This window comes from Musa acuminata, chromosome BXJ2-8, assembly GCF_036884655.1.
Source record: "Musa acuminata AAA Group cultivar baxijiao chromosome BXJ2-8, Cavendish_Baxijiao_AAA, whole genome shotgun sequence".
Taxonomy (NCBI): Eukaryota; Viridiplantae; Streptophyta; class Magnoliopsida; order Zingiberales; family Musaceae; genus Musa; species Musa acuminata.
This window is the reverse complement of record NC_088345.1, coordinates 6,506,574-6,521,198: the sequence shown is the minus strand read 5'-3', so window position 1 is coordinate 6,521,198 and position 14,625 is coordinate 6,506,574. Positions and strand designations below refer to the sequence as shown.

At 36.5% G+C, this 14,625-nt stretch overlaps 1 protein-coding gene and 1 long non-coding RNA gene across 6 annotated transcripts in view; one reads left to right on the top strand and one right to left on the bottom strand.

Moving 5' to 3' along the window:
• Positions 1-43: 43 nt before the first annotated feature.
• Positions 44-14,625, bottom strand: part of LOC103993448 (truncated transcription factor CAULIFLOWER A) — a 47,003-nt gene continuing 32,421 nt past the window's right edge. The window contains exons 2-7 of one of the 4 annotated variants that reach the window (XM_065120400.1): positions 14,287-14,365; positions 4,231-4,279; positions 4,053-4,135; positions 1,299-1,334; positions 516-554; positions 44-422 (exon numbers count right to left, since the gene is read on the bottom strand). In XM_065120400.1, coding sequence (XP_064976472.1) covers positions 264-422; positions 516-554; positions 1,299-1,334; positions 4,053-4,135; positions 4,231-4,279; positions 14,287-14,365 — 445 coding nt within the window. In that variant the 3' untranslated portion in view covers positions 44-263. Of the gene's footprint in view, positions 423-515; positions 555-1,298; positions 1,341-4,052; positions 4,150-4,230; positions 4,293-14,286; positions 14,366-14,625 lie in introns of all 4 variants that reach the window. The other 3 variants (XM_065120399.1, XM_065120398.1, XM_009413522.3) reach the window with 3 other exon arrangements.
• Positions 351-7,469, top strand: LOC135618927 (uncharacterized). Of its 2 annotated transcripts, none has more exons than XR_010489221.1 (3): positions 351-490; positions 569-753; positions 7,331-7,469. It is a non-coding gene; the product is annotated as an uncharacterized LOC135618927 (long non-coding RNA). The 2 variants fall into 2 exon arrangements; XR_010489220.1 differs by having other exon boundaries at positions 564-753.

The following is a 14,625-nucleotide window of genomic DNA, read 5'->3' as shown; positions in this document are numbered from 1 at the left end:
ATTTTCTGAATACTAAACAGACACTTATTGTACCTGATGATAATTGGTTTAAGGGCTTTAAAATACTTTATTGTATATATTATCGTGAGTACCACGTGTCGTTCCGTTGGTTTGGGTATAGTTGTAACAGCAGAAGGCATCAAAACAACTGTGACACAGCGACATGGCTCCCGAACTATCGGGAAACCGAAGGATTGGTCCAGACGCGACACCGCACACCGCTTACACTAATAGAAGAGGACAACGATAGCCCCGACGGCTTCCTACGGCGTATCGACCTCCGGCTGCGACGACCGTGAAGGCGGTCGCCACCAAGCAGCGTAGCGGCCCTCCGCGTTCCCCGGTGACGTTCCCGCTGCTTCCGCTGCCGCGCTGTTGTCGGCGATCTTCTTCGAGTCGCTTCCCTCCTCCATGATTAACGCCTAACAAACAAGAACAGGAGCATAATGACATGATCGATCCACATAGACGGAGAGCAAAGAAATAAAAGGTGTGCTTGCGAGTGTTCTACTTACAGATTGCAAAAGTCTTCTCTCCTCAAGTAATGATTTCTCCTGGGTCAGATCAGATGGACATATTTGATCAGCAAATGATACATAAAAGGAGTAGCAAGCTGCATGCAAGTTTTTTGTTTAGCTGATATGATCATGCTTGAGAAAATTGGCCTTCATGGGTTGAATGTGAAGATCATCTCTGCAGGCGCCTGCAGGTGGTGAGCTCTTGTGATAAGATAGCATTCTGAGAAGTGCCATGGTGAGTAACTACGTCCCTTTTAGGGTTTAATGGTTGGAGTAAGTGTTGATACCTACTTGCCACCATGGAGTTCTATTCTGCATCTATACACTTCAGAGTTATTTAGAATACTATGCATCTCCTCCTGTGTATCAAATCATTTTTCTATTCCCTGAGAGAATAGGTCACAGTAGATTGGAGGAGCTGCATCATTCATCAAGCCAGATCTTAGTAAATTTTGGTTATATACCACGACAATGGATGAGCCCTAGAAAACATAGTAAAAGGGGGAAAAAGTCCAATTCATGAAGCTATTTAAGTTCAGAAAAGAAAACAGAAGAAAAGAACAAAATGGTGGTCGGTATGTGAATCTGTGCTATTCATCAGTAGGAATCACATCCTAGCCATAGGAAGCAGGATTCAGCAAGCAATGAAAAAATAAACCACATGATATTTGCATGCTATATTGTAACAGAAATGGATAATGAATATAATAACAAGCACGATTACATCAAAATAATGTGCTAATATTTAGCAAACTACTGTATCCTCTTAATTAAAGTTACCTTCGCAGAAAGGTTGGCTAATGAATCCATCATCGACTGATCCTGCAAGAACAGAAGATGATTAGATATTGCTACAACAGCTGTCTCTTTCCCATTATAAGTGGATTTTCTCAAGGAAAATTAATCAATTCCCCTAAACATACATCAATCATATATACCCTCCAAACATACTCTAATGTGCTCAAATGGCTAGCCATATGCATGTATAAAAATCACACCTTAGGTTGATACAAGAAAATATTTGGAAATGTATGTAAAAAGAACGTCTACCCCGCATTTCTTAGCTGGTTGAATTCTGAGATAACAATAATGTGAACTTCAGAGAGCTAGGGCTTTTATCAACATTAGATGCTGTCCAATTAATTACGATATTCTCAATATCGAAGTTTTATTATCTAAGGGTTACTACACAATAATCTAGTAATTATCATTCTACTCTTCAGGCCAAAACAGAAGTTGGATAACCTTGTCACTGAATTTTTTATTGGCTCGGACCACATTTGATTATTCATGTAACTGAAAGGTTCTCCATTACCTAGTGTTTATATATCAGCTAGTTGCTGAAGAAGATAAAAGCATGAGATTTGGTCGAGGAGAGACATAAAGGACATTAGTTACTTTTTGGTGTAATAGGATGAGGTAGTCACACAGACACTTGAATAGACTTGAACAAGTTACTTGGAAGTCCTTTCTTTCCCTAGTATAGTTGAAGCAAGCCTCCTCACAAACTAACGTGATCCTTTCGGTAAACAGATCACCCATGCAAAAGCTTTTTTGCTCTTCCTTTGATGCGATAAGACAATTTTGTTGACTGAATCTGTAATTGATCATCAAGTATGATCCTCTTATTAGATTAGATGGCGTAGGTGATTATTTATTCATTTATCATCAAAGTTTCATAGTACATATTGATATTGGTGATAAAATTAGAGATGTTAAAAGAATGATCAATAACTTATATGAGCATTACAGTGCTAACTATAGTAGAGAACATGGTACCTGAAACTTCTAAATCTACTGATCAAGTTAGCAACAAGGGTAAAATCTTTAAGGGAGAACAACTATTATTACAAGGTCAAAACAGACCCAGGGATCCTCAAGATAAAGCTCCAAGCCTAATATGTATCTAACAACTTTTGAGTTTAGTGACAGCATTACCACTATAGAGTTTCCTATTCTGGAATGGTGAGCGTGATACACAACAACATTTCCAATCTTAGCGAAGATCGCGAGGCAAATACTAGTGACTCAAGCATAACCCCCGAATCAGTGGAAGCTCAAGCCTGCCTCGACAATTGGACAAGGGCAATGAAAACAGTTAATGACAGTGCTAAATCCATGACTTTCATGTTATGTTGACTTGCCGTGTCCTAGATTTTGACTAGAGTTTACTGTGTTTTTGTCATGTGGTAAGTGATGAGGATGGTATTCAATCCCAAGACCTTGTTATTAACAGTTAAAGCCATCTTTACCAGCTGAACCAACTAACATCCTCAAAGTTTCCTGTTCTTTGTTTTATGATTCCTAAGAAGCAATCTTTTTGAATCTTATTGAAGTTGTGTCAAAGAAACTATCATATTTAGTCTAACACAGTGTTTCATGAGTGTCAGTTGACACTCTTTCCCTTATGACTCAGTTGCCTGAAATGATTTTGACTCTAGTTTCATACCATGAAATAAACACCTCTCTAGATCAGTAGCAGTTTAATGATTTCAGATGTGACCATCATTGACCTCAGCCTCTAACTATACTAGCTTCCTGTTGTAATAAACATCAGACAAAATTGAATAATATAAAGGTGCCTGCATGAGAACATTTGCTAGATTTACCAAGGAATACCTTTTAGTAATGCTTGTGTTTTTTCTCCTGGACCTTCATGACTAGGATCAACCGAAATGATAAAGTGAGTTTGTATTTACACTACCTGATTTCACTAGCAGAACTTTGCTAACATATGACACTGTAGAATATTGGACTCTGTACTCCCCTGATCTTCTGGCAGTGGTCAACTAGAGGTTTCTGCATAAGTGGCATAATAGATACTAGATGTGCAGATCAGCACTCAAGATCTATTTCCTTGTCCCATAAGTTAATTTTTCGGCAACAATTCTGATATTCTTTTGTTAAATTTAGAAAATGTGACCTCATAGATCATTTTGCTGTGAAATATTATTTGCTACCCAATCACCATTATAACTATTTGCAAACTAAAAGAGAAGGTAGCTAGGCTTTGAGTAGCATAAATATAATATGGCAGAAGACTATGCTGCTTGTTCTGGTTGCGACTGCCTCTTAGGACACTTAGAAATGCTGTATGTATGTGGCCAGCCCTTTTTTATCTTTTAGGTGTCAGGTAGTTTCTGTTTTGGACATGAAAACACATTGATATATTCTATCCCTTTAACTTAAAACTAAACAGCTAAATTGGGAAACATCATTGCACTTTATTTTGGGTTTAGAACATGGTCAAGTATTCTCATCCTTCTTGTTCTCAGCATTAAAATATTCTCTATTAGGTGATATTAGGTGAAACAATGCACCTAAGAGTTTAAGAATATTTTTTCTCAAATCAAGGTAGAATGATTTGTTTAGCCAATAGTTCTTTGACTGGAGCACTGGTGTCTACTGTAGTTAAACTCTTGGTATCAACATCCATGAATATGATAGACTTTTATAGTAATATATGGCTGATATTTCTGCATTCCATATGCAAGTTAAACATGCTTAATATTTGTGTGAGATAAATACTCTGACCTTTCTAGATCTTATCCATTTTAGTGCAACACATATATCATTCTCCAGCCGGTCAAGGTCATCCATATTCAGCTTGTCAAAATCTGTTCCAAAAACCCTTCACAAGGAACAAAAAATATTAGGGGAAATTTATGCCAGATCTCTTTTGATATAGGCACATTTAAAGTCAAATTATAACCTTTCAACAATCTCCAGTAGTTTGGAATTGCCTTCTGAATGCGCAAATCCTTGTTCATTATTCTGTCGCATCATTAGTATGTAATGAAAAAAAATCTAATAAATTAGTGAAAAATTTAGCATGTTACTGAAAAGAGTGGACATGTTTATATTCAGATTCATCTTCTAAAGGTAATAAAGATGTGTAAAGACTGTCTGACATTTGCCCTTGAGATAAATGACCTACAGTTACACATCCTTGTTGTGAAGAATACTTCCAACCTTATCTAGCCAGTTCCTCTTATTCAGATGATCATGACCAGAGGGAACTAGATTCTGTCTATTCTTTATTTCACATTGTCTAAGGAAATGCCCCTCATGGTTAACTAGGGTTGTAAGTGTCTTTCTTTAGTTGCTTCCCATCCTCTTTCCCTTGCAATTATTGGCTGGAGAAATCAGAATCTTTCAAAATGACAAAGGAAATTAAGCATCCAGTGAAAAGAGCCAAGAATCCAAATGCAAAGTCAATTATTTATTCAAGTGTGAAGTCATTTATGAACTACTGGCAGTCTAGTTAAGTACCCCAATATTTTCTAGGATATAGTAATAAGTTCAAAAATACCAATATAATAGAAGATGTTAAACTGGTCAGAATAGCTCAAAATCCTTGATGATATCTTGTATAACCAGACCTGTCACCCTTTTGGTGTCTTTGATGATGGCAATATAACTAAGAACCAAAATAGGTAACAGAGAGCCATCATGAAGTTAAATTTCTTAAACAAACATCATAAGATACTTGAACAAGTAATTAATGTACATTCCCATCACAGTTTATTGAAAGATAAAGGAAAAGAAAATCTAATATACCTGAGACACAGAAGGTATGTAAATGCAAAGACAGTTACTTAGGAACACTAAGTTGGGTCAAACCCATAGTGTTTTGACATGAGAATTTTTCCCTCGGATGTTCAAATTCAAACAAAGAATGTCCTCTTCCTTAAGCCCTCCATCCGCTTACCTTTCCACCCTCCTTAATGTTCTCCTCTTGTGTGCTCGCCGCGACCACTTGGTCCTGGCCTTTGAGTCTCTAATCCTTCTTCCCAAAAGATTTCTTGGGCTTTGATTCTTTTTGTAAAGCCTTTTTTCATAACAAACTCCACAGGATGTTGTCTTCATCATTCACCTTTGGATCTCATTAAGACCTCTACTTCCAACTTTGTTCAATTCAAAGAAAAAAAATTGTAGGTTTGGAGGAAACCCTAGGCTTTATGCCTAATCAATAGGTTGGTCCGGCCTTTAAGTCTCTAATCCTTCTTCCCCGAAGATTTCTTGGGCTTTGATTCTTTTGGTAGAGCCTTTCTTCATGACAAACTCCACAGGATGTCTTTTTCATCATTCATGTTTGAATCTCATTAAGACTTCTACTTCCAACTTTGTTCAATTCAAAGAAGAAAAATTGTAGGCTTGGAGGAAACCCTAGGCTTCATGCCTAATCAATAGGTTCCTCATACGGGCCCCTCCTTTGCATGTTTTACAAAATGTTTTATCGAAAATTTGGTCAATCCTCTCTTCTCTATCGATTCTTGATTTAGAGGTTGGTTTCTTCCTATTTTGATTTCAATATGAATCTGATGCCATCAAAGTCCTTACCGAGGGACCTTGGAACCTCCATGGGGATGTTCTTCAACTTATATCTTGAAAATCTAATTTCCAACCCAATGACTGAAAGAATCGATTCTGCCCCTTTGTGGATACGACTCCTTGGATTACCAATGGAGTAAAGGAATGAAGAAACACTCTTTCAAACTACTACTCTTCTTGCTCACCCTATTAAAATTGATCCTAACTCTCTAAGTCTTACATGGGGTAGATATGCTCGGATTTATATTAAAATAGACATTACCGACCCTCTTAAGTAAGGAGTGTCAATTGAGTAGCAAAATACTAAATTTTTTCATATTAGTACCTATCAAAACCTTCCTCCATACTATTATCATTGTGGTCGGCTTGGCCATAAACCCATTCTTTGTCTCTTTAAATCTAAAACCACTCCATCTTCTATCTCGATTATCCTCCTTTGGACAACGACCCATTAGTGAAAACTAGGTTTCAACCAAGGATGGATATTCCTAAGGATTCTACTGACTCTTTAACTTTGGCTCATGGATTCGTGTTCAACGTCATCCTTTTCGTAAAAAAACTCTGACCAAACCATCACTATCAAAGACAAGGGTAGGGATCATTGGGAGTCAACACATGATACTCACATGACAGACCCAGTTGTTTTCTCTTCCCCTAACGGCTCCTTGCTACCAGTGGTTACCCCGTTACACGGTGCCATTCCCCACCCAACAACTGGTGTAACTTTTCGTAGCATCAATTCAAGAGCCAATCCACCTATCCCATTATCTCTAGAAATGTGTTTGCAACATTTAATCTGAAATCATTCCAAATCTCTTTAGCGTGACAGATGGTAGAAAAGTTATTAATGACTAATGTCCCATTGGATTTAGGCATTCATTGCATGGATCAGATTTTACCAGATGCAACTATGGATGTGTATACTCCTCACTCGGATCTGACTCCAAATCCGAATGACACGGAGGCTTTACAAGTATATCACACCACCTTAAACCCTAATCCTTTTAACACTAACATTTCCTGTACTTTTATTGCCTCTGCACTGGCTACGATGGAAGTCGAGGAAGATATATAACTTCAGAGGCACGAGCAATCGTAGCAAAGGTGTTATCCACCATACAAGCACATGATGTCTCAAGTGATTCCTCCTTTCACTCGGCGGAGGATTCCGACCTTCTTCGTGATCATGTGGATCATCTCAACAAACATTTCCCACCTAGGTCACACTCAAGGACATCTAATCGAGCAAGTTTAAAAGCTATTAGTGGAGTAATAAAGGGTAAAAGAAAACTCAAATTTTTTTAATTTTTGAATATAATTTACTTGTATATGTTACTTGTCTAGATGGCTTGGATCCCTTTAAAATTTTCTCCTAATGATAATATTTCGCTGGAACTGTAGAGGTTTAAAAAGAAAACTAGTGCAAGAATATCATGCATATATCTGTCACATAAAATCCTGTGTTCATTCTCCTACAGGAAACACATGCCACTACTGAACAATCAAATAGAGCTATCTAAAGACTCGGGAAACACTGAAAAGGGGATTTCTATCCTTCTATTGGAGCTTCTAGTGGTATATTATTAGCTCGGTCTATTAATTTAGCAAATGTTCAGGTGCTATCTAAACACTCTTATTTTATTCATGAAATAACTCAATTAAATAATGATAAACCTTGGTTTCTGTTAGGTATTAATGCTAGTACTTCTGTTGTTTATTAAAATAATGAAATTCTCTTTCTGATTTAAACTTCTTTGACATTTCTTGGTGTATTTTAGAAGATTTCAATTATATTTTAAATTCACATGATAAAATTGGTGATAAAATATTTATTATTAACTGCTCTACTTGTGTTTTCCATGAATTTATAAAAAATTATGATTTAACTTATTTAAGTTTTTTTAGTTCTAATTATACATACTGTGTTAATCATACTGGCTATGCTAGAATCTCTCTGTTAGATTAGATTGTCTTTGGTAATTTTATCGTAGATGAATATTTATGACAAATTTTCTATTTATCATGATCATGTTAAATATTAAGTCTACTTAGTTAATTTATAATAATTTTTTTTATTATTGATGGGTGTATCCGTACGGTTTTGTCCTTTCGGAATATGTGAGCTCCAAAAGGTGCCTCTGAAGGTAAGGGAGACCTGGCGGACTTATGAGCCCTTGATCCTCATACTCCTCAACCAATGTAGGACTAAATGACTTTATCAGTGCTCTCTCCCAGAGGGGAGCTAAGGGCTTATAACCAAGGTGCACGGCTCGGGAGCGAGTTTGCTCGACCGAGGTGCAGGCCTCGGGCCCTCCTACTAGCGCCAATCAGATAATGGTCCCTTACATCGTGGCTGAGGAGTCAACACGGCTTGGTTCGGTCCCGGGCGTGCAAGATCATCCATGTCGGTACTCGGGCGACGAGAGTTGTCGTCCGATGGGGTCAAGCTTGGGCTTTGGCTTCGAGATTTGGAGACACCCTTTGGCTGGCTGCCTTCCTCTCTATCGCTTGTCCCTACACATAGGTCGGGGTCGGGAAGGGGACTCCCGACTTCGACCCCTCCGAAGATTTTATTAGAACTGGGTGGAAAATAGCCCAAGAACCAATCTCATCACCGGCCCCGCAATTGGTTTTTTATCCTCCACCCCGGGGACCGACCGTACCTATCGTATTTATGGTTGCTGACCCGTCGGGCGGCGGGCTTACTACTGGAGCAGATGTTGCATGTCCTAGGTGTCGTGGCGCCGTCCCAATCTTTGCAGGACGGCGCTGTACTTGGTCGGCGCTGTCCCGACTTTTATGGGTCAACGCTGTACTTGGTCGGCGTTGTCCTGACTTTTGTGGGTCGACGTTGTACTTGGTCGGCGTCGTCCCGACTTTTGCGGGTCGATACTATACTCGGTCGATGCTGTCCCGACTTTTGTGGGTCGACGTTGTACTCGGTCGGTGTCGTCCCCTTTTGTGGGATGGTGCCATACTCGGTCGGTGCCATCCCAATCTTTGCGGGACGACTTTTGTGGGACGACATCATCTCGACTTTTGTGGGATGACATCGTACCCGATCGGTGCCGTCCTGATCTTTACGGGACGACGCCGTAGTCGGTCAGCGTCGTCCAACCATTGCAGAACGGCGTTGACCGGGGTCGTAGTCCGTTATGTTGATCTTGACGCTGACGTGGCTGTGAACAGTAGTTGGTAGGCAGGTTACCAAAATGTGTCCCATCAATTATCAAAACTTCTAGACATGATACCATGAAACTACCCATTTGATTAACTCAGTTTGAAATGTTCCACATATCCAACCTGATCCCCTCTCAGCTTTTCACAACTAGTTATGTTATACTTGTAGAGTCCTTTCTAATTGGAATAAGCATAACCTAGGGAAACATAAAATGCATCTTGATAATAATTAGATATCCATAATGAATTTAGAATCACAATTAGATAAAAATAACAATAATGACACCTTGGACATTTTAAAACTCTCCTTCCTTTATAATTACTATGTTATTCTAATCAAACAAATTATTCTTAAGTGGTGGGCCAAAGCTAAATGTCTTTGGATATATGATGGTGACAAAAATATCAAATATTTTCATACCCTTGTCACTTGTCCTAGGCACAAAAATTATATCAAAGGAATTTATGATAATAATAATAATACTCTTATTTAAGATAATAAAGTTATTTTAAATTTTTTCTATCCAAACATTATACCTATCTTTGGACTCACTCGGCTTCAAACTCATTAGGTCAACACTCTCTTCCTACTCTCCCTACTTTAACTACTATTGAATCTGATTCTTTAACCAAACCCTTGTCTGTGGAGGAAATTTTTATTGCTGTTAAATCCATGAGATCAGGGAGAAGTCCTAGTCCTAAGAGATTTACAACTGAATTGTATTAATCATACTGGTCTACACTAGCACTTCACTTCTTTGAGGTCTTCCGACATTTTTATCAAGATGCATACATACCTCCTTCCTTGACGCAAATATTCCTAACATTTATTTCGATAACTAAAAACCCAACTTATGTTACCAATTTCTGCCCTCTAGCTCTCTCAAAAGAAATATTAGCCAAGGTCTTAACAAATAAACTAAAACCTTACTTTTACAAATTAATTAGTTGTGAGCCGTTTGCTTTTCTTCCTAGAAGAAATATACATAATAACATTATTATTGCACAAGAGGCTACTTATATTCCTTTAAAGAAAAAAACCCTTGTTCTTGTTAAATTAGATATTGAAAAAACTTTTGACAGATTATCTTGGACTGTTGTCCTCAAAGTATTTTCCTCCATGAATTTCCTCCCTTATATATTAATTGGATTAAAACTTGTATTTCTTCGCCTATCTTTTCTTGCCTTATAAATGGTGAAATCTCCAAGACTTTTATCAATCATTGTGGCATCCGGCAGGTGAACCCGACTCACCTTATTATCTTAGTTGCATAGATTTTAACTCAACTATTAAATCAAGCAACTAGAAACTAAAGCCTAAATCCCCTTAGCTTCAAACTCAAATTCCAAAATTAATCATATTATATTTATTGATGATATTTTATTTCGTTTTAATACTAATTCTAAGTCTTACAATATTATTAAAAATTAAGACTTATAAAGAGCTTACTAATTAGATTATCAATCATTGTAAGACTTTTTTTCCCCTAAATCTACTCTAAGATCCACTAAAAATCTTATCTATTCTGACCTTGGCTTTAAAGAAGGATCATTCCCTTTGAAGAAGGATCATTGCAATACCAACCCATATCGTCCGGTACAAGCAATACGTACCGGTCCGATAGGAGATCGATATGCGGATTGCTCTCTATTGGATGATACAATAATCTAATCTCGTATCAGATAATACAGGGTCTATACCGGGTGGTAAACATTGAAATCTAACTGTTACCGACTTGTATTAGTCGGTAATGATCGAATTTCGATTATTACCGATCAAGGACTGAAATCACCCTATTCCAAAGGGTCAAATTGACCGTTTGAACCATAGTAAAGGGTTTATAAACTTTTTCCTCCCTCCCTCTTTCAACCTATATCACTCTCTTAATTTATTTAACTCCCTTAAACTCATTCTCACTTATATCAACAATTTAAATAATTTTTTTATAAATAATTTAATCTTAACGGAACGATGGTTCCATTCGTACTACAAAGCTATTCTTCAAAGTTCGAAAAGGATATACGTCGTTATTCTTTACTAATGTAGATTATTTTTGCTAAAATTATACTAAATTTATATTTATTTCTAGCTTAAAAATCTTAATTTAATTTTTAATTTTTTAGATATTTTTAAAGTTATTTTTAATATTGTTTGGGTGTATCGTTGGTATGCCTCGGTACATACCATACTGACCATTGGTCGGTACACTGGTAATGACCAAAATTGTAAACCTTGGGAGCAACTATAACTCCTAAAAGAATTCCCCAATCAGCTCACGATGAAATTCTTAACAAAATCAAAACAAACTTACCACCTAGAAATGTAATAATCTCATAAGCTGGCTGATTTATCTTGATTAAATATATTTTAACTTCTTTTCCTTTACACATTTTTAAGTGTTACTTGGTTGTAAGACAGTTTCCTCCACAAAATTCAAACATTAATAAAAAAAATTTCTTTGGTTAAATAATTCTCAAAACAAAGGCTTACATCTTATCAATTGGAACACTGTTACCTCTCAAAAAGATCATGGTGGTCTTAATATCCAAGGCATCATTGCCTTCATTGCCTTTAGAACTACTTTACAAGCTAACTGTCTCAATCATTATCTTAATAATGACAGTAGTATATGAAATATTGTTCTTCACTTTAAATATGATCAAATTCACCCATGGAACATTCCTAAATATACTCACTTTAGCTAGAGTTGGAAATTATTCATTCGAGCAATGTCTGAACTTAAAAGGGTTTTTTTTTTATACAATTAGGTAATAGGCAATCCACATATTTTTATACAGATCCTTGATTGCTTAGTATACCCTTGAATCGCATTCCTACATTACTTGATGTTAATATGATACCTACATATATTAAGGTTGATGGATTAATCCAATCTAGTAGTTGGAATACTCGGTTGTTATTGGATATGTATACACCTAAATTGATCTCTACCATTAAGGCTATAGATATTACTTAGTTTCCTTGTGAGGATAAATGGATCTGGAAGGATCATCTATTAGGGAAGGCAATATCATTTGTTGCATCCCAAACCTGAATCATGTTGGTATGGTTGGCGTAGTCTATGGCAGGTCCCAGTTATTCCTAGAATTCATATCTTTTGTTGAAAATTATTGCATAAACACCTACCTACTGCTGTTTGTCTTCTTCCTCTTCATTACAACGTTCAACCTGTTTGTCCCCTTATGCCTTTCTCATCTGGAAACCATTGAACATCTATTCTTTCAATAACCTTTTCTATCAAAATTTGGAACCTTTGGGAAATTAACCTCAGTTTTACTTTTCTTTACAAATAATCATGGAATATTAGTGAATGGCTAAAGAAGGAACCCATCTAGGATTGAAAAAACTGCTTCAAGAAGCAATAGCAAACCAGTTGTGGTTTATTTGGAAAATGCCGAATGATGCACTTTTTAACCAGAAAAAACCTTTCATTATATGGGCTTGGGCTAATGCTATGGCCCATATTGGTTATTATGCTATAAACATTATAAGGGACTAGACTGAATAAAAAAAAGGCAAAAACCAGCTGTAAGTTGGTTTCAATTTAACACAACGGCTCCTCCCTTTTGCGTGATGGAGGCAGGGGATTCATCACTAGAAATCATCCTGTAGACTACTACATTGCAGCGGGACAAGAAGACATCCATAATAAATCTGACATGCAATGTGAAGCTCGTGGTCAAATTAGATCTACAATCAGTAATTTCCAGACATATCACCCAACTATCAATCAAAGTTGACTCTTCTACTATTGTAGATCTGCTGAACCGAGATGGAAAAGCTCCTTAGGCTATTGCTCACACCATTAAAGACATAAAAAGAAACTGTTGCACCAACTAGAATCATATATCATTACCCATTGTTTTCGGGAATGCAACAGGGCTGCTAAAGCAAGAGTTGATACAAATCAGTCTTCTGTGGACTGATTCTTTCCCCTTTGAGCTTTCCTCCATTCTATATAATGACCTTCATAAGTCTTATTGTAGAACTGACAACTTAATAAAATTTTATTTTTACTCCAAAAGAAACAAGGGATGACATGGCTACTCTATGTCAATTTGGATATATGCACTCACAGGAATTAGTAGATGAGCAACAAGGGGTAACATGGTGATGATACAATGAGTAACCTCAAGATTCAAACTAAGAAGATACAGAGGGAAAAACATGGAATTCAGCTTGAATTCATAAAAACATGTATCTCAACAAAACGTGAAAAAAGGTTCCCTGAACTTCTGCAACTATTTACATTAAAGATAATGTATCTTGACAAATACATACCAAGTGACTAATCATACATTATTTGGTAGTAAACACATGAATTATAAAAAAATAACTAAATATGTCCACCTACAAAAAGGCAGCACAGACTGAGCTTCAGATCAAGCCTTGTATGTTAGAAATTTATACTACATGAACTATTTATGATATACATGGCGTTAGAATGTATCAAGATCTATCAGTAGATGGATAGATAGTAAAAGATTCATTATATGAAAAGTGAGGCATCCAACTATAAGGAAAGCAGTATATATCATTCTTCAGATTGAGGTTTTGCTTTAAGTTTGTACGAATTACGAAATGTACAAAAAAAAAATCAAATATGTGACTAGAAAGAAAGACAGGATGAACATAAAGGACATATATATATCATCAGAAAATGTTTTGTTGACATATGCCCCAAACATCACCATATCTCAGTGATCTTCAGGTAAACCAGATTGCTGACCCATGAATCTACCTTGTCAAAACCATCATCCTGGTAATTCACAGCTGAGTGTGTGATTTTAGTAACATCTAGTTCAGATTGTTATGCAAGTCAGATTAGATTCTTTTCATACAACAAAAGTTGGCAAATCAGAGAACAGTGATCAATTATGAATTGTCTGTTCTCATGGAAACAATTCTTCATTAATGTTCCATACGTAACAGGCTAATACCCCTATAACTTAATTTCCATAGTCTGAAATCTAAGTTGTTTGAGTATAAATACCAAAAGATCATAATCTGTCCCCATAATTTATTTAGAACTTTTATGATAAGTACCACCAAGACTCAGGTGCCACATCAATTATTTGTACCATTATTTCCAACCAAAATTTTTATAGAATTATTCCTAAAGTCACTTGAAAACATAGTTTATATTAATCATAGCAAACTGTGTCTTGAAGAATAGGAAAACTCTTACCAATAAGATTTATGATAGTAACAAATAAAAATATATAATAATACCTGCTTTGGGTCATCATGCTTGCCAACATATCTATCTTCTTTCATAAAATTCTTGTAGCGGTCAATAGTATTCTCCAGGCTGGATTAAGGTAAATGATCAGTCAGCAATTCAACAAATGGATAAAACAAGAAACAATTTATAACAGCATGTACACTCGACGTGAGTTTATAATCTCCTATCTCATCCTTGATCTTAAGGTGGATATATATCTAAAGCATTTCAATGACCAACAGTTCATTACACGAATAACATTGTTCCAATATAATAGGGTTAGTCGTACATGGTATATTCCTCAGTATGAGCAATACGGGACCGATACAGACCAACCTATACCAAAT